The 22,960-nt window shown below is 34.1% G+C and overlaps 1 protein-coding gene across 1 annotated transcript in view; it reads left to right on the forward strand.

Annotated features, from left to right (window-relative positions):
* Positions 1–342: 342 nt before the first annotated feature.
* The window catches only part of IL1RAPL1 (interleukin 1 receptor accessory protein like 1), a gene marked incomplete at its 3' end in the record, with an annotated part of 632,038 nt that continues 609,420 nt past the window's right edge, over positions 343–22,960 (forward strand). Inside the window, exon 1 of the mRNA XM_080342944.1 lies at positions 343–998. Coding sequence (XP_080199070.1) covers positions 809–998 — 190 coding nt within the window. The 5' untranslated portion in view covers positions 343–808. The remainder of the gene's footprint in view (positions 999–22,960) is intronic.

Raw genomic sequence — 22,960 nt, forward strand, 5'->3', positions numbered from 1 at the left:
ATGTTAGTCCTATCAAACATTCCAGAACAAAGCTGATAGTTGTCCTGACTAGATAACATCCTTTAAGTTATATGGAGAATTAGCAGAATGTTCAGTCCTCGTTTTCACCTGCTGCTCATAGCACTTCATCCCCCGAGGATGCAAGTGACAGGGGTGCAAAACCTTTATTCACATCTTAGAGGTGAAGGCTGAGACAACCTATGATCCACTCCTCTCCCATCCTAATATCATTCATTCCTGATTTAGTGCAGTGAATATGCTACTTTGAACTTGCTTATAGGATTTCAGCTCATCTCCAAGGAAGTTATAGGAGTCTCTGCTGGTTCCTCTGGTGCACTCTTAGGTTTCCCCTTTTGCTATTCCTAAGAAGATGATGAGATTTGTTTCTAGTTAATTGTTTGTTGCATTGAGAATGTTCTGCTTAATCTGCGGAATTAATATATGGAAGCAAAACTAACAAATAAAGCATTTTTTTTTTCTTTTCTGTTGGAGGGTGGGTTAGCTTATATGATAGAAAGAAGGAAGTAGATGTTATTTTGCAGGTTTAGTGAAAATATTACACTTTTTTTTCTTTTTCACAGAATAAATTGATTAAAGTTGTTTATTCAGGAGATCAGTTAGGAAGTTTTTACAGGGACTCAATGAATTTTCAATGTGTAGACAAAATTGGAACTTAAGCTCCAGGGTTAAATGTGGTGTGTGCATGTATTTATTTTATAGTGATTTTAGTTTACATCTATTTTTCAGGAGCAATAGTTCATTTTTGGTGCATTAAATTGCTCACAAATGCTGTATTCAGCTTTTCACAATGTCAGTATTAGGATTAGTTACTTCAAGGTTGTTTCAGCACCAAAATAAAATCAGTGTCTCTTTCTTCTTTTTGGTATTCCAGGAAGCTGCCACGGAAGGACAGAAGATGAAAGCTCCTATTCCCAACTTGATTCTCTTGTATGCTACTCTGACTCAGAGCTTGAAGGTTGTGACCAAAAGGGGATCAGGTAAGTAAATCTTTGTCTCTGTGGTTACGATGTGGTTTGAAATGAAGCGCTTAATATTTGCATATATGTACTAAAATGTTGTTATGGTGGTTTGGAACATAGTTAAAAGGATTTCATATACTGCAGCAAAAAAAAGTTACCAGCTTCTATATATTTGTAGACTATATTGTGTCATGAACTTGATGAAAAAAAAAAAGTTAAATTCAGATATGTAATGTGAGGTCAATATAACAAATCATCTGCTGAAGTAAAGTTATTCCCAGAACTATTTAACTTAGAAGACTTTGTTGCAGTCAGTGTTGTTAATGTGAACTACTAGATTTATCTGTTTGATGAGCTACTAGATTTATCTGTTTGACTATGCGATTTATGCTGAAGAATCCCTTGATTATGAAGATCATGCAGTTTTGGTTTAGGCTACTGATCTTTGTAATACAACAAATAGATCGAGCACGTTGTGTTTAATAACCATGAAAAGTGAGCAGAAAAATGTGTTTTTAAAAGGGCTACCTGATACCTGGTTGAAGACTTTAATTCAGCAAAGAAAATACAGGCAGTTTTTTGGAAACCAAGCAGAGGGTGACATGTTTACTGTACATCTTTGATACTGTTACTATAGATGAATTATCTTTGTATGTAAATAAAAGAAGCACCAATACTGAGACAGTTGGGTGGTTTGGGGCTTGTTTTTTTGTCTGTCACCCTGAAATTCTAATTTCCCCCTCTTTCACTTTTCTTTGGATAATGAAAAAATTGTCGGATGATACTACTGCAAACTGTCTTGCTCTGTGGCACTAAAGAACACTTGATGGAAGTCCTAAGTCTATGTTAATGGAAGTAGTTAATTAGGTCTGTTGTTACTAGTCAATTTTTCTTTTGGCATTGGAGTATTTTAGATAGCTTTTTTTTTGTGATGTTCGAGAAGTATAGCTTTGATTTCTTTCTGTATTTTTTTTAAATCTATTTCAAACTGGAGTGGGTTTGTAGTTGTTGTAAATTGGTGCTTAGGAAGGGACACAAGGCTTTATACATTTTGGCCAGCAGCTTAAATAATATTTTCAATGGATTATTTCTGTAAAAACATTATGAAACTGATTATTTCTCCAGTATTTTGGTGACTGGAAATGTAAATGAAGGGAAGGCAAGTAAGGAATACCACTATAAAGTAAGGTATTCCTCAGCCAGAGTTTGAGATTAAAATGTATTTGGGGTTTAAATAACTCAACAAAACTGGAATGTACAGATGGTGTGCAGCAAAGAAGTTGGTGATCAGTTGATGTGTTTTTAATATGATGTTGAAGCCTATATAGAGATCATAATTATCCTTTGAATATGTCTGGGTGAGGTTGTTCTGTTTGATTAAGATTTAATACTTGTAAACTTGAATTTAAGGCCCTTTAATCTAAATATAATATAAACATTTTTGATCATCTTAAAGTAATTTTTTTTAAGGAACTAAAAAAAAGCCAGTATTCAGATACCTGCTACTTGAATGTGACAATAACAAGAACTTTCTTATTTCATCATTTTTGCCTGTCTCCTCTTCCTATGATTAACCAATGTAAGGAAAAGCAGTAAATACACACTTTATTTCTGTTTGGGAAAGTAATATAACTACTGTCCAGCAAAAGAAAAGAACATACAACACTTTTTAAGATGTACAGCATGTGTTCTCATCCTGATGCTGTAATAAAAAGGAAAAACGGTAATAGAAATCTTTGGATACTGTAACATGAGGTTCTTGATGTTCTCACATCAGACCTGCTTAGCTTGTATATCATTTCAATTAACTGTATCACCAAAAAGGCTGTTTGTAAAACCTCTGATTTACTGTAATCTCAGATCCGTCTGCCTTCGGTCTTGTTGTTTAGTGACTTCAAACTTGAAGACCTTCCACAAAAGTAGGTGGAATGTGATAATGTATGATGCTACTTGGTTTGTTGTTGTTGTGGGGTTTGGTTTGGTTTGGCTGGTTTCTTTTTCCTCTGGGAGGCCTGTTTTGCAGTCCTGAAATGTTTTTACAGTGAATACCTTATTTACTTTAACAGAAGTTTTTAGCAACATAAGAATCACTTACTTGTACTAGGAAAATAGAAATGCTTTCCTAAAACTAATGAAACTTATAGTTGGACGTAGGAGAAAAAATCAGCTTGTGAAACAGAACTTTGTTTTTATGTGAATATGATAACCAGAGGCAGAGGATGGCAAGGACATGGTTTATGTCTCTTTAGTCAGTTCTACTTGTGAGTTCACTTTTTCCTTGATATATCAACATTGAAGTAAAATGAATAGCAAAATAAAGATGGCATATTTTTATACTTATGAGACATTATAATTATAAATAAGGAGTAGTAGTATCCACCTTTTAGAGATATATTGCTTTTATATACTTCCTTCTCAGTTATGAATTAAAGGAATGTATTCAAAGTAAAGCATTAATATGCTAAACAGCTGCCCTAATTTTGGCTTGTTCCTTCTGATTCGCTTTTGTTGAGCTTATTTCTAAGTACTCAAGCTGAAAACAAAAAGCTTCAGTATTTTATGTTCAAAAGAGATCTATACTTGGAAATATGTCTTTTCCATATTGTCAGTTGGAATTTTCCTGCTAGGGTACTTCAGCTCTTTCCTTGTATAAGTCTTTAATCAGCTCTACTAGAAAAACAGTGATTAATAAAAGTTTGAGTTTCTCCATCTGGTAGAAATCCATTTCCAACCACTTCTCTGTCAAAAACATGAAAACCTACCTTCAGAAAGTCAGTGAGGATTCACAGCATGCTAAAAGTGTGCAATAATTTGTAGTCTCAAATTCTGGTTTTATTTCTAAAAATGGATAACAATTCAGACTGTCTATTGCCTTTTAAGACTGTAGTTATTTCAAATAATTAGCTATGTACATAGACAATTATGATCAACATGGTATTCTTGTCTTTCTTTGTGTTGATTGAAAAGATGGTTAAAAAAACTTTGCAAGAGAAAGCTTAGGTTGTGCTGTGTTGGATTAAATCTCTGATCATGAGAGGTGTTGTACAAGGCACGTTAAAGACATTACGTAAAGGCAGTCCTTGAATCTTTCTACCAGTGTGTGCTGTTTATCAGTTAAATATAATAATATAGGGTATAAAGGGAAAAGTATTAATCAAATATTTATTACATTATCAGGAAAACATGCTTTAAATTAGCTTGCTCACAACTGTGTGGCATACCTTTTTAATGCATGTGTGATTCTGTTTCTCTCTGACAGAAGATATATATCTTTTTTTTCCATTTATTCTTTTAAATTGTTGAATAGTTTCAAATGACTCTCTAACACAGAGCGGATTTACTTTACATTTAGAGCATGTAGTAACTGTGTGTTAAATAAGGATGGCTGGATGACTAGTTTCACTAACAATTCCATTAATAAATAAAAATGATGCAAGAAACTTCTTCCTCTATCCACGTATGCAAAAACTAAATTAGACTTAAGGACACGTAAACTTTTCCTATCAGTTATGGTTGAATGCACAACACCTACAAGCTGTAATGCCTTCTCAAGCAAGAAAGATAAGATCCTTTGCCTTAAGCTTTGCAGTTCCAATCATTGACTTGAGAGGACACATCGTATTTGTTAACTGGGTATTTTAGGTATTTAGTGAAGTCCCCATGAACTTCTGGAGAGTCTTCAGAGCCTGCAGCAGTAACTGCAAAGGTGAACTTCCATTTGGCACATAATGGATATCAGATGTGATCTGCTGAATGAGAAGTTGACTGTTGCACTACTTGTTTTTTTGAAACATCTCAAAGAATCTGAATCTTCAGGAAACAATTCCTCTGTTTGATCACTATGTCCTGCTTGATACAAAGGAAGAATAAATACTTAAAGCCTACATACTTTGATTTGTTCAGCACATGGTTTACTAGAATTAGCTTATACCTCAAACACACAGCCTGTTTTTTATCATGATGACAAACTTCATATAAATTTACAATGTGTCTAAAAAGTGCATGGATTTGTTTTTTGCAGTCCAGTGAGTGACCATTGCTCAGTGCAATCCTTGATAGTATTTTGAGAACTTTATGGTAATGCATTTCTAAATGGTTTTCTTTCAGTGATTTTTCCTGAAATTATTCTCTTTCATAGTTTTAACTAAATTGTATAATTTTTTTTAGCCATGTGGTTTTACATCCTGAGAAACTTAGGTTTCCTAAAGTCTGTTCTTTTCAGGTTGAGTGGTATTTGATCGCTTACTTGTGGTGCATAGAGTTTTTGCTTATGAATTATTAATATTCATCACAGAGGAAGTAGGTTAGAAAGGAGAGCCTCATGCTGATCTGTACAGATTTTTTTTCCCCCTATAAAATATATGTTAAATAGAATACTTGAACACTGCATTGCCATCTGGTGGTTTTTTCCCAAGGATGCTGAATAGACAAAGGAAATAAAGGTGTTTTGGATTCTTTTGGTCAAAAGATGAGTCTGTTAAAAGGAAAAATTGTAGGAAAAGTATGTAAAAATATTAGATTACATAAAGAATTATGACTTTATTACTATAATTAGACAGTTTCAGTATAGTGGCATTTTATACACTCACATTGCCTAATAACAATCTGGTGTTGCCTGGTATCAACAAAAGTGAGAGATATTATTACTGTCTGCAGTTCTCTGCTGTTCTATAGATTATTATACATTATGATTTAATTAATATTTTGTGTTCAGTTAGGCCATTGTGAATAAAAATTCTCTTTTTTTAGGTCAAATTTACGCTATAATGGAATAATTTAACTGGAAGGACAGTCTTTCCAATGGTGGGTTATTAGGAAATGTGTGAGATCCTTTACATCGTTACTGTGAGATTAAAGTCTAGAGGTGTGTTTTTTCATGTAGCAGAAGATAACTTAACTTTTTAATGTTTAGAATTTCCGTGCTTTAGGTCTTTTGAATGACTGTGGGTGGTTCTAGTTATATGGAAGATCAACTGAAAAAAGGAAGAGCTTTCACATTGTGATGTTAGTATTTCTGAATTTTATTTTGTTTTGTAGGAGAAAAATATGATTTTTAAGTAGGTAAAAATAATTAAAGATTTTTTTTTTCTAAAACTAGTGGAGTTCTGAGGAAAAGACTGGAAATATATACTAAAATTTGTGCATAGTTATTCTGTTTGGCAAATTCCATACTCTTTAGAACTATAAGCAGACATTTTTCTAAGTTATGGCATTCTATACATCTTTATTAATTATTTCTCATCTAAGAATATTTTAGAGAATAAGATCAGCTGTATAAAGGATATCTCTGCACAACCCAAACAGGTTTTCTTTTTCAAAAAGGTTTTCTTCAACTTAAACAGAACACGTGATCTGTACTATGTAGGCTTGAACATCAACAAACCCAAGATTTTACACCTCATGACAAATTTCATAATGAGAACTAAACAACTTGTTAAAAAAAAAAAAAAAAAATCCATGGAATGAATGGATATACCTATGCTATATGTAAGGAATACATCTACAGAGGTCAAGACACTTTGAGAACTCTTTTCAGATAGGAAGAATTTTCAATTTAGTTTACTGATTTGTACCTGATAATCAAATTGTCTCTATTTTACAGAATTATGTATGTATAGAAACCAGCTTACGTGGCAAAAATGCCTTGAGAAACTGCACACAATTAATTGCTGAGGCACAGCAGAGGTCTGGTACCTAGTATTTGAGTATTTGTAGTTTTTATTTATTTTTTATAACTTTTCTGGGAGACACTCGATGTCCTAAGTGTGTAGTATTACATTAATCATCCTGTTAGTGTGTTTTCTTCAGTGATGCAGTTCTCTCTTTCATTCTGCCTCTGTTTTGATTGCAAAGTAGTTTCTATTTGAATTCTTGTCAAAAGGTAATTAGTTGATGGATGTCATATTGGGTCTGATATAGACTGAATGGTAATCAGGTGGTTCAAATAAATAAATAGACATATTATCTGTTCATTTTCTTATAACATTTGTAGGCAGAACATTCTCATATACAGTATTCCAAGTACACTGAGCTTGGAGCAAAGCATTTGCAGCAATTAAAGAATATGCTTCTTGTAAGCCATAGGAGCTTGTGTCAATTCATATTAATGGTCCCTAGCTGTTGTTTTCACTCTATTACAGAATGTTAGCTTTCCATTATTAATTGATGAGGCTTGTGGCTTGTTGAGTGGTTACACAAAACCTGCAATAATATTTAGTCTATAAATGTCTACCTGATGTACCAGATTAATTTGTATGAGCAAGGATTTTTAGAGCTGGAACAATTAAGGCTACTGTTATTTCTATGAAAACCTCTTTCTGGTTCTCTGGTGACAAGAAGCAAAAGTATAGTGAAAGTCAGCCCTAAACACATATGTGTGTACATTTCTTATTGCATTGGAGGGATGGAAGCATCATGTCCTGGTTAAGAAGTGAACCTTTTTTCATGTGAGTATTGTTTCAAAAAGCTCATTTTGAATTGGCATATAAATATGCAGCCTTGTTAGTAGTTTTAGCTGTGGGAATGGATGGAGGAAACTGTGAAACATTTTTCTCTTTGAGGGAAAAGAGAAAGAAAGATGAAGGGAAAGCTTGACAGATAAAACCACAATGGAGATAGACAGAAATCAATTTTGTTCATTCTCAGGCAACTTTCTTATGTCCTGATCTATTATTTTGTTCCGTATTGATTTTATTAACTCTCTTCTATGTTCTTCTGCTTTTTATCCTAAGAATAAAAAATGTTTTAGCTTACTTTTTGCACTTGTTTTGTTCTGAATTAAAAATGGTTGTTCCTCCCCATTCTAACGTGTAGTAGAAATCAGTAAGCTTTATTTTTAGTGTTAAAACCTCTTAATAGTGGAAGAATGAATTAACTGGGTCTATGTCTGCACTTCCTTGGATTTTGCCTAATTTACAAGGTATACACCTTGTATAATATGTGTCAGTGGGGGAGGGTGTTGTATACTTTCTTACTTGCACATTTCTGTTAGAGATAGAAAATATGCAACAATATCATTGAATATATAGGAACAGGGTCAGCTGAGAGCAATGATTGCTTATGCTGCTGGGAGGGAGGTCGAGATGATCTAGGCATGTGAAGACTGTGAAAACGCTCTGCCTCCTTCAATGCTTTCACTCTCTATCCTGAACTTTTGGTGTCTATCTGATAGAACCATGGGGCCTCCTGGCATTTATATAGCCCATAGAAAAGTTTTACAGCTTGTTATTTCTACATGGCACCAGGATACTAAAAGAGCAATTAGTGTCCTTGAGCACCTTATTTAGACACTAAAAGTATCCCTATCCCCATCCTATAGTCAATTCTGGCAAAGCCTTTTATGCCAGTTTTGACATGATCATGACCTCCTTTCTTAATACATGAAGGAAAAAAACTCCACCTGATTAATTTTAGAAGAAAAGGCATGATTCATTTTTTTTTGTGGAAGAAAGAATACTGAAAGAGGATAGACTATAATAATTTCAGTTGGAAGGGACCTACAACCATCATGTAGTCCAATTGTCTGACAAGTTCAGGGCTGACTGAAAGTTAAAGCATGTTGTTAACTAGGACTTACCAATTAACTTATTTAGTAACATTTCATATATTCAGGAAATTATGGAGTTACTTTAGAATATGGTTTTGAGCCAGTTTTTTTGATTATGCCGACTGTATATGGGAAGCATTTATTTTTATTTAAAATAATAATCCTTTAGAAAAATGTATGTTTCTTTAGCTACAGTATTTAGTATGGGTTGCATTGCTATGGAGTATTTTTCAAGGTGTAATTTTCATTTGAAAAACCCTGACGAATAATCTTGTTGGAAAGAACACTAGTTTTGTTACTGAACTTAAACAGATGCTTTGGCCACAGGGATAGTTCAGCTCCAATGGTCTCAACTCTATTTTATTAAGCTAAGGACACTATTCAATATATCAGATGAATAGCCATGATGTGGATTGTTTACTGTGGGTATGTGTGGGCTATATTAGAAAGAAAGAAAGAAACACAATTGTGTGCCACTAGAGGATTTGCGCAATAAGGAATGATTGCGTTGCAAGCATAAATCCTTTGTGACACGTTACTTATTTTTGAGACACTATGAAAGCAGTCACTGTTACATGTCATGTGAGCATTTATGAACAGGATGGCTGACATTTTAAAAATAGTTATATGACCTTTTGTTGTTGCTAGGATCCATACTGATACTTTTCAGAGTCCTAGGAGATGGTGAATAATACCACAGTATGTGAAAAGACTGTCTGCGGTAGCAAAGGGTCAATGTTTTGTAGTGTGCAATACATATTAAGAAATGACTAATGATAGTAAAGGAGACAAAACAAAATCTAAAGCCAAGAAGACAGTAATAGATATTCTTACATAGTTCAGTCTTTGAGTTTTAGTAGCTGTTTAGAATGGCCCTCTGCTTTGACAGTCCCTATTTTTCTTGGGGAATGGTTAGCAGTTGTTTCACTGATTGGCATCTGTTGGCAAATGGCCTAGAAGATGTAAAGGAACAAGTGACCTTTGATTAGAAATAGCTGTCGCAGAAACTTTATTTATTTGAATATTATGCTGTCCATTTTATGTAGAATCATGACTGCAGAGAATTAGGAGACAAAAAAACCTCAAGGGCAAGTAATGACCATCTGATAGATTTGTCCTTTTTATTTAAGTGTACTCAGTTGTGAAGCATTATTAAAATATAGAAATGAGAGCCATGATAATCAGTTTTGCGCATTAGAATATGTTTTGTTGCTACACTTAAAACAAATTAAAATTGATGCAATCTGTCCTAGATTAAAATACTTACTGACTTGTTCTTTCTGAAAGATGGAGGGAGAAAGTGCTATCAGTGCAGCGTACACAGATATATGGGAAGCAATTTAGCATGAAAAGAGAAGGTTGACCTTTAGACTGCAGCACTGAAATCTTCAACCATTCTTGCTCAGACTTGTTTTTGCTGTTATGGTCTTTATTTCAAATGCAAAATGCACATTGTCTGTCATTACTTTCAGATTTATCTTTTTATCTGTTTTTCAAAACAGTTTTTTGCAATTATAAGGAGAATTACCAGACTGCTATAATAGTAAATTATGACATAGTTATGTTAGCTCAAAGATGAGTGCTTCTGTAATTTTATGGTTTGTTCTGAAGGCTTAACTCATTTCAGGAAACTGCAAATTCATTTGAAGTAGCCCACTTTCACAAATGACCCTTTTTCATCCTTGGCAAAAAAGAGCAATTTTTATTCTCTTTTAAATCAGTTTTAATTCCATTTAAAATAGTTCAAATTGACAATTGCAGTTTTAATTACAGAGTCATTTAGGTTGGAAGCGAGCTCTTGAGGTCATGTAGTACAATCCTGGGTTCAGCCAATGTCATCTACAGGAGGTTGCTCAGGAGTGTATGCAGTTGAATTAAGTGACTTCAGGACTGCTCTTTAAAAAAAAAAAAAAAAGAAGTAAGAAGCCTTTTAGAGGCTATATATAAAGCTATAGTCTCTGAGCCTTGATTTTTCCAGATTAGAACTTCCCTATACATCTGTCGCCTCATGGATTACCTCATGTCCCAGTGGAAACTGGCATGTTTAGGATGGTAGCTCTGAATTGCACTAATGTGGAGTTGCAACATACCAAGGAAACACCAGGAGCTGTTGTCATGTCAGATTCTAAAATTTGACGTACCTGGAAGCAGGATCAGCTAAAATCCCTGGTACCTGTTCAGGATGTTCAGTTTCTTTCACAGTAAGATTATTAAATTATTGGAAATTGCAAATGTATTCAAACTCTATTGAAAAATAAGCCAATCAGGCATGTGTTAAGCCACATGAAAAAATGAGTGTACGTCCTGTATGTTTTACCATTCCCTTGCTACCTCACTTCTAATGACAGTTAAAATACTTGACAATACAAGAAACAGTATTTCCTTATGGGAAGAGTAGTTGGCTAATACTAGGCTAATACTTTCATGCACTTTTATATAATTCACTATGATATTTTTTTAATGAGGTTTGTCATAGTAGGTAGAACAAAGACAGCGACTTGGGATATTAAAAATTAAAGAGCAGGCCATAAAGTTAACAACTGTCATGAAAAACAGAAACACATACGGGTTGTCCAGATTAGAAGAGCACAGCCTAAGTAAAGCTGTTGTTAATACTATTTTATTTAAAAGTACAAGGCTGACTTGTCTGAAACCCTGAATTTTCTGCTGGATGTCATTGGCCTTATAATCCAGAGGCAATCCTGAAGGCAAAGCATAGAGAAGGGCAAGGAACAATGCAAAATCTCTATATATGTATGCAAAGATATCTGTGCTATGAGGGTAGACTCATTTCCTTCCTGAGGATCATGAAGCCCATAGTGATGCTCTTAAACTGTTGTGCAGGTCGTTGCCTGGGTGCAGCACAGCAAAGGAGGAGGGAAAACATGGAGCGATATTGTCAAACTCTGAGCTGTTTCTAATCAAACAGGCTGAGCCAAGTATGACAAGGAATCCAGCTGCCTTTTCTAGGAGTGACTAATGCACACCTCATGGTTTTTTACAAGAAGCCTCCTGGCCAGTGAAAGTTTTTAAGGACTCCACAACACAATCACTTTGTATTGTAGGTTTATTTTGCCGTTGGCAGTGTTTCAAATATAATTTCAATTTTTGTAATCTGAGAGGCAAAATGAAATTTTAAGCTTTGTGTTTTTCTACGAAATTGAATAAGGGTCAGTAACAGAATGTTCTAGTTGGATAATCAACATTTTTTGAAACAATTCTTCAGCAGAATTGCAAGCTGGTATAGGTTTACAAATATGAATGCATTCATTTTAAAGTATACTAGTTCCTGTGAAATTTTAGCAAAATTGGACTATTAATGGGTGAATTAGGAAGCTTGAAACAGAGAAAAAGTTTGGGGAGAAATCATGGCAAAACATGTTTGTCAGAAAATGCATTGTTATTGGCAAAGTAGTTGTCATATCAAGGAGAGGAGGAACAAATTGCTTCTGGTTATTAGGAACAACAGATTAGCATGACTTACATTTTTTAATTTTAATAATTTTATGTATATATTTGAAATGTATTCTGTAAAAAATACTTAAAATAATTCACATGTAACATCTGAGGTAAGGAAAACACCTTTTATTATTTTTTTTTTCCCAAAGAAAAAAAAACCATAACAAACATATTTCAGTCTATTAATTATTTTTATTGATTTTATTGAAATAGCTTCCAACTGTTACTGTTCCTAGTTGGATTACCAGATGCCTGTGCAATGCAATAAAAAGCATGAGATGATTTAACAAAAAATAGTTTGGACAGCGTGTCATTTAAAAACCTAAAATATATCGGTGTAAGAGTTTACTACAACCGTGTATCAAAATGCAAGAGGCCAGTGTCCTCGACAAAAAAAGAAAAAAAAAAAAAAAGAAAAAAAAAAAGAAAGATAAAGGCTTAATCTGCTATAAAAATCAGAGGATAGTTTTTAGGAGATAAGGCAGTAATTGAATTCCACTGTGATTACACTTTTATAGTGCCTAGAGAAGCTGTTAGCTCTCCTTCACAGTAAGATCCCACTAAAAAGCAGCTGTCCTTGCTATCATCTGTCTAGTCTCATGCTATCTGTAATTTAAGACAAATTTACAAGAATTGAAATTTTACTCATATTTAACTAGGTGGACTGCTTTATTCATTAATGATTTTGTTTCATTTTGTCACTGTTAAGTATATGCATGTGTAATAAATTTGCTTTTCAAAGTAGCTCATGCTATTCTCATACATCTGGTTTAGTCTAACCATGAGATCCCATGAAAATACTGAAGTTCTGTGCTAGGTCTCCAGAATTAATAACTCTGGGAAAAGAAGAGGCTTGATTTTTCAATTGGTTGGTTTTGGTTGTTCAGTAAAAGCTTGATGAGGAGGAAATGCGTGTTCTGTGGTACTTCAAGACTTTTTCCCATTTCCTTTCTTCAGTAAAGATACACAAGGTGAAAGACGTAACAAGATACATTAATTGCCCATCACTGAACAGCAAATTGTTACATGTTCTTGGGCTGCGAAACTCAAGAAAGGGCTTAAAAGCTGTTTTTCTGTGCCAAGATGTATTAATCAACTTCAAGTTATTGACACTTGTGATCAACAGAGAGAGGCCTCCGTCTCCCACACATGATTTCTTACATAGCTATAGACAGTGCAACAACCGCCCTCCTCAAAAACATTGCTGTTGAAGATTTTATGTCCAAGTTTTGCGTTCTGTCAAACAGAACTTCAGTTTTACTTAAAGTGAAAATCACAGGAATCTAGTTTTCCGATAGAGGCAGTTGCAACTGTTAGCAATAAGTAGGAAATCTTGGAAGTCAATTACTGTGACACACCGTGTCATGTAATTTTAAAGTATCTGATTCTTTAATTGTTTGCTTACATCAAAGCTCCTTTGTTACGCTCTGAAAACTTCACAGTTCCTTGCTTTTTCTACCTGCAATTATTAAAAATAATTGAATTTAATTTTTGTTTTATTAGGTTGATTTCATTAATATGTTCATTGAATATAACTCTAAATTTTCCATTTGCCTGATCTCAGTTTCTAGACCAAATTTAGTATGATGGCTTTAAATCTTGTCTCTCTGTCACGGGAAAGGTCAGGCATCAAGTTCCATCACACTCTAGAGAGCAGAATAACATATTAGGTATGCTTTGTTCACAGTCCTTCACTGCTGTGATGAATTCTCAATGATAAGCCACACGTGAGGGTAATCTCTATTTACATTTACTTTAGTCAAAGCAAATGAGAATTTCTTGGTTTTTTTTTCTCCCCTTCCTGAAGACCTTTTTCTTTCTTGCTGGGCTTACTTTTGTGTTTGTGAGTTATTTTTGGGTTTGGATTTATTTTTTTGTTATAGCTAGTTTGGTATTAGTAATACAGGGCTGTACATTTTGTTCATTTTGATGGGAAATAGCAATACCTGCTGGACAAGTCTCTGACTTACAGGAGCATAAGTACCTAAATATGAATGATTAAAGTTGCCTGTGTATATGAAAAAGAAATAAATATGGAGTTTATCTACTGTTAAATCTGAAGACTGTAATTTTATAATTTTACTGAGATAGTGGGATGACAGGTTCTTGTGTAATGTTACACTCTTTATTTTGTACATTTTGTACTTGCGATGGTTAGTTCCACCTTAAGATGCATCTTGCCATCAGAATACCCAGGAAAAGAGTCGTCTTATATCTATTGATAAATTATGCATAGTGTGTTAGCTTTCAGTCCTGAACTCATGAGTGACAGAAATTCACAGTGCAAGACTTAGGACAAAAGGATAAGATATACAAACAGCAAATATTCTGAGAAAGAGAGTTTACGAAGTTGTTTGGTTTTTTTTTGCAGTCATTGCTGACCTTTTAATTTCGTTTTTTGTAGACAGAAGAGTAGCTTATCCGTTACTTTTTTTTTTTTTTTGCACATCTTTGATTATTTAGCTTTTTATTTTAATAGATGCAGACTCATTTAATTATCACTAACCTTTTTACTTAGGTCTTTTTTGTACTGCAATAAGTCTGATCTCTTTATTAAGATTAGATTTTATTTTAAGAATAACTTAACTTCAGTAGGATCATTTATAGTTGATTACTTAACTTGAGCAAGAGGTCCACATTCTGATCCTGAGGATTTTTTTTCAAATACTTGTTAGGAATTTTACATTGACGCACTGTTGTGTATTCAAGGGATTCTGATTTTCAGGCTAATGAAGTTGAAAACATATTTCAAAATTTTGAAACCTAATGAAGTTGAAAACGTCTTTCAGCATTTTGAAAGACTACGACTGTGATTGTACCTACTTTTCAATAACAAAAATAGGATACGAAACTATGAGATTTTTTTTGATTGAATACTGTTCAGTTTTTAGTATTTCAGACTGAAAGGAGTTATAAATCTGTATATGTTACTGCTTACATATTTTACACATATGCAGTGAACTAAAATTGAAATAAAAATATTAGTTTTAAATAGAATCACAGAATTATAGAATGGCTTGGGTTGGAAGAGACCTTCAAAGGTCATCTAGTCTAACCCCGCTTCCATGGGCAGGGATATTTGTCACTAGATTAGGTTGCTCTAAGCCCCATCCAACCTGAGCTTGAACTCCTCCGGAGATGGGACATCCATGATTTCTCTGGATAGACTGCTCCAGTATCTCACCACCTGCATCATAAAAATATTCTTCTTTATGTCCAATCTAAACCTACTTTTAGTTTAAAACTGTTGTCCCTTATCCTGTCACTATAGGCCCTGGTAAGAAGTCTCTCCCCATCTTACTTATTCTCCCACTTTCTATACTAAAGGGCACAATAAGATCTCCCCAGAGCCTTCTCTTCTGCAGGCTGAACAACCCCAACTCTCTCTGTCTGTCCTCACAGCAGAGCTGTTCCAGCCCTCTGATCATTTTTGTGGCATCCTCTGTCCCCTCTCCAACAGGTCCATGTCTTTCCTGTACTGAGGGCTCCAGAGCTGGATGCAATACTGCAGATGGGGTATCACGAGAGCAGAGTAGAGGGGGCAAATCAGCTCTTTCGACCTGCTGGATAAGCTTCTTTTTATTCTTTTTATATATCTTCTCAATATGAATCACAATGGTTTTAAAGAGAAAACCAACCTGATGTATAAGTAAGCTGCGGGAATACTCTTTTAGAAGCTCTTCAGAAACAGGATAATGGATAATGTAATGATGCTAACTATATAGAAAAAATACCCTATATAATAATTTTAGGTAGAATACATCAAATTTTGAAAATAAGAATTGCTCATAGAGGTCTAATTTATCATATATTGAAAGAACAGGTGTTTTTTTGTATTACTGTTGCGCATAATATATCTTGATATTTTTGTCATGAGGATATGGTTAAACAGCATGATTTAAAGATAGGCCTGTGAGGAAATGCATGTAAATGTGAGATACATAAGTGGTGAGAATTTCCTGTGCTACAGTTGTTAGTGGAATAATATTGAAGTACTTTTTGTGCATAACAGAAGCCTTTCTTTAAATGTAGGTCGTTTTGTTGGCACAAAGATTTAGTTATGAGCTGAAGCTGGCCGAGTCAAATAATCCTTTTGACTTTTCAGGTTACTGTTGTAGGATAATTCAGGTTGGAAGAGACCTTTGGAGATCTTGGGTTTAAAGCAGGGTCAGCACTGAGATCAGGGCAGGTTGCTCAGGGCTTCATCTGCATGAGTTTTTAAAAACCTCCAGAGACAAAGGTTGCACAAAGTCTCTGGGCAATTGATTCAGTTTCTTTTGGACTCTTGCCTTATGCTAGGGCTCTCCTATTACAGAGTATTCTCTTCTAGTTAAGAATGAGCTAATGCATGAAGTAAAAGCTATGCCTGATGTAGACCTCAAAATCCAAAAAACCCTAAAAAACCCCAAGAAAACATGCAAAATTAGTTAGTTGCTAACAGGCTTGATTGATAAAACTCACCTGCAGTAAAATACCAAAAATGAATTAATATAAATAAAAATAAGTAAGTTAACTTTTTCCTTAAAAAAGCTCTATGATGAAACCAGAAGAGAGAATTTAATATTCAATTAGTTCAACTTTCTGAATGATTTGTTTCCATATGTATGCATTTCTTTTATCTAAGCTTTTTCTTTCTTTTTCCTTACGGCAATTTATTGCTTTCGTTAAAGGCTAGTGGAAATTAAGTTCCTGATATGAATAAAAACCTGATGGACCCATTTATTTTTTATACTGTTGACACATAAAGGTATTTAATTTCATTGCAATACCTTCAAAATGTGTTATATGAAATGTGGGGGTTTTAAATACATCACAATTCTGCTTTCTTTAATATATTAGTCATTTGAGTAAGACCTTTGAAACACACTGTGTGATTGGGAAGAATTTTAGAGAATTTTTTAAAATGCTTTAAATTTCGTAATTGTTTTGATCACTAGAATACATATGTTCTTTTCAATTCTGCGAAGTGTAACCAGCTCTGTCAATGAAACCACTACTATCAAAAAACTCTTTTCAAGTTGATACATATCTAGGGTACTAGAATACCTCATTGAAACAATGAATGACAGTAATTATTCGGTAACAAGCTTAGGTTTTTATTAGGTAGCTTATATGACTTTCTGAAAGAGGGCAATGATACACATCATTATACTTTGAAAAAAAGTAACCAAAAGAACTACAAAATCAAAACAATTTTTTGTAGAGAATAGAATCTTAACTCATATTATTGCTTTTAATTAGGAAATAGGCACAAAAATCCTAAATTGCACAATTTCCATAATTCAAAATGACCCATCCTTATCATAATAGGAATCCATCAATAATGTCAACAAAGTACCCGGTTATAATTAAGAGCCTGCGGCTTTATAGCAACATTGGTTACTGTTGTTTCTGTAAAGTGTCCATGATTTTTAACAGGACAACAATACCAATTGTTGTTTCAAGAAATCCATTATAGCTCTTAATTAAATATGTTAAAAAAATATTTTAATCTAAATTTTAGTAACTTGTAGTTATACTGTTATACCACTGGTTGTTTAAGGGTATAGAAAAGGAAAGGTTTGTTAGTGAACACAGCAGATGAATGGGTACTTTGCTGAAGAAGGTCTTCATTGTCACTGTCCAGTCATGTGAAGAAGCAGATCACCTGAAAGACAGGTGTAAATAACTCAGGGATATACTGAAAAATGAAAGAAATTGTTAAAGAGTTAACTCAAATTCAGTCGAGACAATAATTAATTTGGACTGTCATGAAACTATTCTATTTCCATTGGGCTTAATAATTCAGGAGTAACCATGGTCAAGTTTACAATTCCTTAAGAGAACACTCTTACTGTAGGGAAGGCTTTTCTGTCACTAAGAAACAGAACTTTCCCGTTCTTCAGTATGCCAAAGCTTCATTATCTTGAATATTGTGTAATTTATCTTATAGTTACCTTCATCTCCTGTACAGAGAGAATAAGTATTTCTGAATGTTATTTTTCTGCACATTGTATTTTTGAATATCCTAGTTTTTCTAAAATGATATTATCTCTACCTACATACCTAAGCTCCTGTTTTCCAAGATATGACTTAAAACAACAGAATTATGCAGGCTGATGGAAATTGTGGTGGGGTGAGGGGGCAGAGAAGTTCCATCATGGTTAGGGTTATTTTCAGTTTTGAGTAGGATCAATGGACAATTTTTTTCATGGTTAACACTAAAATGTTTGTAGAAAAATCTCCTTGGCCACAATTCACTTTTCAACAGCATTTTAATCTGTAATTTAAAACTTATTTTAAAAGGTAAAAAGAGCGCTTTCTGGGTCTTCTGAATGGGGTTTTCCAACTTCTAATACCTTCTTCAAGACTCTTCTGGGTATCTGTAGGATATCATGCTCAAGGATGGGCTGTTGATACAGTGGTCAGCTTCTGTGGGATTTACTTTGTTAGTTTTGCTTTCCTTCTGAAGTTGACATCCAATCAGCTCAGGAACTGATCACAGGTAACTAAATTGTTCCACATATAGCTAAACTCAGAGTCTTAAGGAAGGGTTGAATTGCTTCCTCTGAAAAAAAATTACATAAAGCTCTGGCCTGAGGTAGGAGAAAAGGTGATTTAAAAACAAAAAGACAAACCAAAATGAAAAAGAAAATTCTGAATTAATTTTGCTTTGTGTAACATTCTGTTTTCTTTAGTTCCCAAGACAGTTATAGATCTGTGCCTGGAAAGACGCTTTCAAATAAAATACAAATGTGATAAATGAACAGTCCTAAAGCAGAGTGGTTCACATTTAAAGCTGAAACTTTAAACTGAATGCAGCTAGCATGGGATTATGCAGAGGTGCAGCATTCTGAGATGGAGAGTTGATTTTCAAAACCAAAGTCTGGATGAGCACCTTTAAACCTTGCTTGTACTGAATTGCAAATTAAACACAGAGCATCAGTGCCATGAGTCTGCTTCACATATGAGAAGGATCTGTGTAATGGACTGGCTGCAACTTTAGAGAGAGAAACACACAGAGGTGCAGCATCAGGTTGAATAGATCTCAAAATACAGTAACTTGGAATCTTCCAATAAGTTGTGTATAACAGCCAAGCCATCCTTATTTAAAGCCACCTACATTAGTTTACTTCAGATGTTGGAAGATCTGGGAAATACTATTTGTCCTGAACAAGTGAAAGATATAACTTACATATTGACTTTAGTATAGTTAAACATGGCAAATATATTCACACACAAAATATTTTATAAGGAAAATGTCAGCTTACCAAATGAGGTACTTCCAGGAGTAATGTGTATTTAAAAACAAGATTAAAGAAAAAAAAAAGGCACAAGGAACATACAAATATTAATCTTTAGTCTACCAAGATAATTTCTTAGATTTTAATTAAATGCATGTTAATATTCTTTATGTTTTCAAATGTACTCTTTCCTCTTTTCTGGATACCCACTCATTTCTATCCAACAATAGCTCTATCCAACAATCCTGCTCTTTTGACAAGTTTCCCTCTTGGCTTTTGAGTTCTTACTAAGCTTCTCAACTTGACAGTCTCTATGAATAGAAAGTACTTTCTCTAGTTGCTTTTCAGTTTGCTCTTGACAATCAAATTCCTCCAAACTCTTTAGAATAGATTCACAACAGACATTAATCTTTCCATTTCAAAGGACTCAGTAGAGTTCCAGTGAATTCTACGCCACTTTGCTCTTTTACTGCAGAAGAATAAACAAAATGGCAAATTACTCATCAATTATAGTCCTTAGGGATCATCCCTATATTTTAAAATAGCCTGAACTTCTATAAACTTTCTCCCAATAATTGGCTCGCATTGTATTGCCTTTAATAAGCACAGGAAGTGCAATAGCTGAGATGCCCTAGAGGCATCAAAATTCAAACACATACCTGAGTCACAGCTCCTGTATGATTCTTGCTCTGGGCAAGAGCTGCTGGCCTAATTTTACTGAACCAAAGTTTCCAGTTTCTCTTCTACCACCTCTTCCTACCTGTGTAGCTTCAATTTTCTGGCCAGGAAGTGGTCCCTGATCCAGGTTTTTGACAGAGTGAAACAAGAATGAGGAGAGTGTATGTGTTTTGTTTTGGTTTGGTTTTTTTTTCTTTGTATATGATTAAATACCTTTTAATTTATTTTTCTGTGTTGTCTTACACATCCCTGATATGCGACTGTGAACATTTTCTGAAGTAAAAAAACATTTCCTGTAATGTTATCATTGTATGAGAGATTCTGTTATATGGCATCACATTTAGCTCTTCTAACTCTGTTCAGTGTAGCGTATATTTGTGCCTTATAGTCTGAAATATGTTACTAAATGAAAAATAACACAATGGGATAACCTGTTCAATTGGTGGTAGAGAGGACTGGCGAGGCTACAGTCAGGCAGACTGCACAGAATGCTTGACATTTAAAAAAATAGTTGTATTAAATTAATAGCCACATCATTTTACGTCTCATAAAATTTGGCTCCACTTTTAAATTTATATTATGATCACAGGGAGGAGTAATTTTCTTTTTTGATGTTTGAATTTGTAAATGTACCATAATTCAAAGCCATGGACATACAGTGTTACATTACTAAAGGTTCTGCAAAATACTTTGAGACAAAATGTAAATATTACAAGTTACATGTTACATAGCATTTTGGAGTCAGGTGCTTTTCACCTATTCTTTAAATACTTGTGATAGAACATTCTTCTCAACTCTTTTTGATCCTTTTCTGATGTGGGAGCTCATAAGGTAATGATCCTGTCAGTTACCATCAGCTGAATAACTGACTTACAGTAATTTCTAAAATTAAAGATAGCAGCCAGTTTAAACTTTGTGTTCAACAGAGCAGGGAAGAAAAGCTTAGAACACATTTTTGAGCATAAACTTGCAGTTTTATAAAAAATCGCTCTATCACAGTCCACATAAAGCAGATACGAAGCTGAAATCTTAAAAGCTTTTCTAAAAACAACAGATGTTGTTACATTTTTCAGTTAATTAAGGAAGGAAAAATCTTGTTTAATTCCACCAAAGTGTTATATATGTTTCAGAATTATCTTACTTCTCTCTGTGTTATTGCTAGGATTTTGAGATATGGACTATTTCTGGTCTAGAGATAAATTTTATCATTTCTAATTTTTAAAATTTAATCAGGTAGTATTGTTGTAGCATATTTTTATTTACAACATTGCACTAAAAATGATGCAACATAGTTAAGTAAAGGAGGCTTCATACACAAAAAAGCATTTTCCACTTTTTGAGAGAAGAGGTAAAGATTACTCAGCTTAAAGGCAATGATTTTATTTTTAGGTCTGGACATGAACTATTTTATAATGCATGTGGCTATCATATATACAAAACTGTTTTAGGACCTTTTGAAATGTTGTCTTAATTTCAACAGAGAAAGTTCAGAAATGCAGAGAAAAGTGATTGAGGTCTACGCAATGGTGATTTTGTCGAAGCTCTTGATTTACACCATCAAGAGCACAGGAGCAGTTTAGAGACTAATGTTCAGTTCCACAAAGGCTAAGAGAAGCCGTGCAAGAGGAACTTCACTCAGAAGGGAACATGCCAGAACACTTCTGTGGATCTTCAGTCTTAGAGGCTTCTCAACATGCTGTGACGAATCTAAGCTTCACTGTTGCTATTATCATACACTTCCATGGACAGTTTGAGGCAGTGCCTTCACTCCCTTCCTTCAATATTTAGTCAGATGGTATAACCATCTGATTGTCTGCAAAGAGGACACATTTCTTCCATGATGTATGTGCAGAGCAGAAACCAATGCTGTTTATTCAAGCTTATTTTTCATCTTTCATCAGCAATGTGAGCCCTACTAGCATTTTCTAAAGCATGTAACATCCATCTCATTGCATATAAGTACCTTGAGAGGTCTAATGAAGGTGATGTTTTATGGAGAAATATGATGTAATACTTCATGTCTATTTTCCAAGACAAAATTACTTTTATTTTTATTTTTTTTTTTTTTTTTTATCTCTGACCCCCTGACGGTAATGTGCATTGCTTCATGTTTCTTTTCCCCAGGCAGGAACTTACTATTAAAGACTTTTGGCTGCCTTTGTTCAACTACAGTTCTCAAAGTCTGCTTACAATGAATATACGGTACTCCTTTAAAATATTTTCCTGGGCTGTAATTATATAATAACTACATCCATTCCTAGTTGCTTAAATGAAGTATGGACAGAGTGGAGAGAAGATCAAAATAAGTGAAAATGTCTGATTTTTTTTTAAATTTCAGTTATTCAAACCCTCAGAAGTTGACTTTAAATTTTTAAAATCCAGGCTTTTGTTTTTAAAAAATTCAAGTCAATGTTTTCATTTTTTGATTACTTAATTCATCTGTCTTTGAAGTAAGCATGCCTACAAAACTGCCTTTAAAAGCTACATCTTTCTATTAACATCAAGTTTTAAATTCTGCATCTAAGCAGTAGAAAACAAATCACCTCTACAAAATGTATTTTGTCTTTTTGGGGGGAATTGGTGCTTATAGTTTTCTCTCTATTTCCAAGCACTGTAGGTAGCTTCATTCTATAAAATTCCAATAGGTTTACAGTCAGTCCAGATGCCTGTCACTTAGCGTCCTTAGCATTATGTTGCCTACTCATATCTGTTTTGGTGTATTCTGGGAATATCCGTCCAGTCCTGTCTCCCTACTTCTGGAAGAAATACGTCCTATAATGATACACAACAGTGAACCATGAAAGGTTCGTCCCCTCCTGTCTTTGCCTCCCCGTCTTCCTTCCTGTCCCGTACTCCCCTTAGAAAAGGAAATGTGTGTTTGACTTTTAATTTCCCAACACGAGCTTTAGTGACATCTCAAGGTAATCAATGTGATTGTGATTGTGTACTTTCCTATATATTTTAATGAAAGCAACATGATTCTGTTCAATAAGGATGACGCGTGTTTAACTTTTGAGCACAGAGAACACATGTGAATGCTTACAGGTGTTTTGTGCAAAAATCTTTCCAAAGAA

Source organism: Nesoenas mayeri (genome assembly GCF_963082525.1).
Source record: "Nesoenas mayeri genome assembly, chromosome: 1".
In the NCBI taxonomy this organism is placed as follows: Eukaryota; Metazoa; Chordata; class Aves; order Columbiformes; family Columbidae; genus Nesoenas; species Nesoenas mayeri.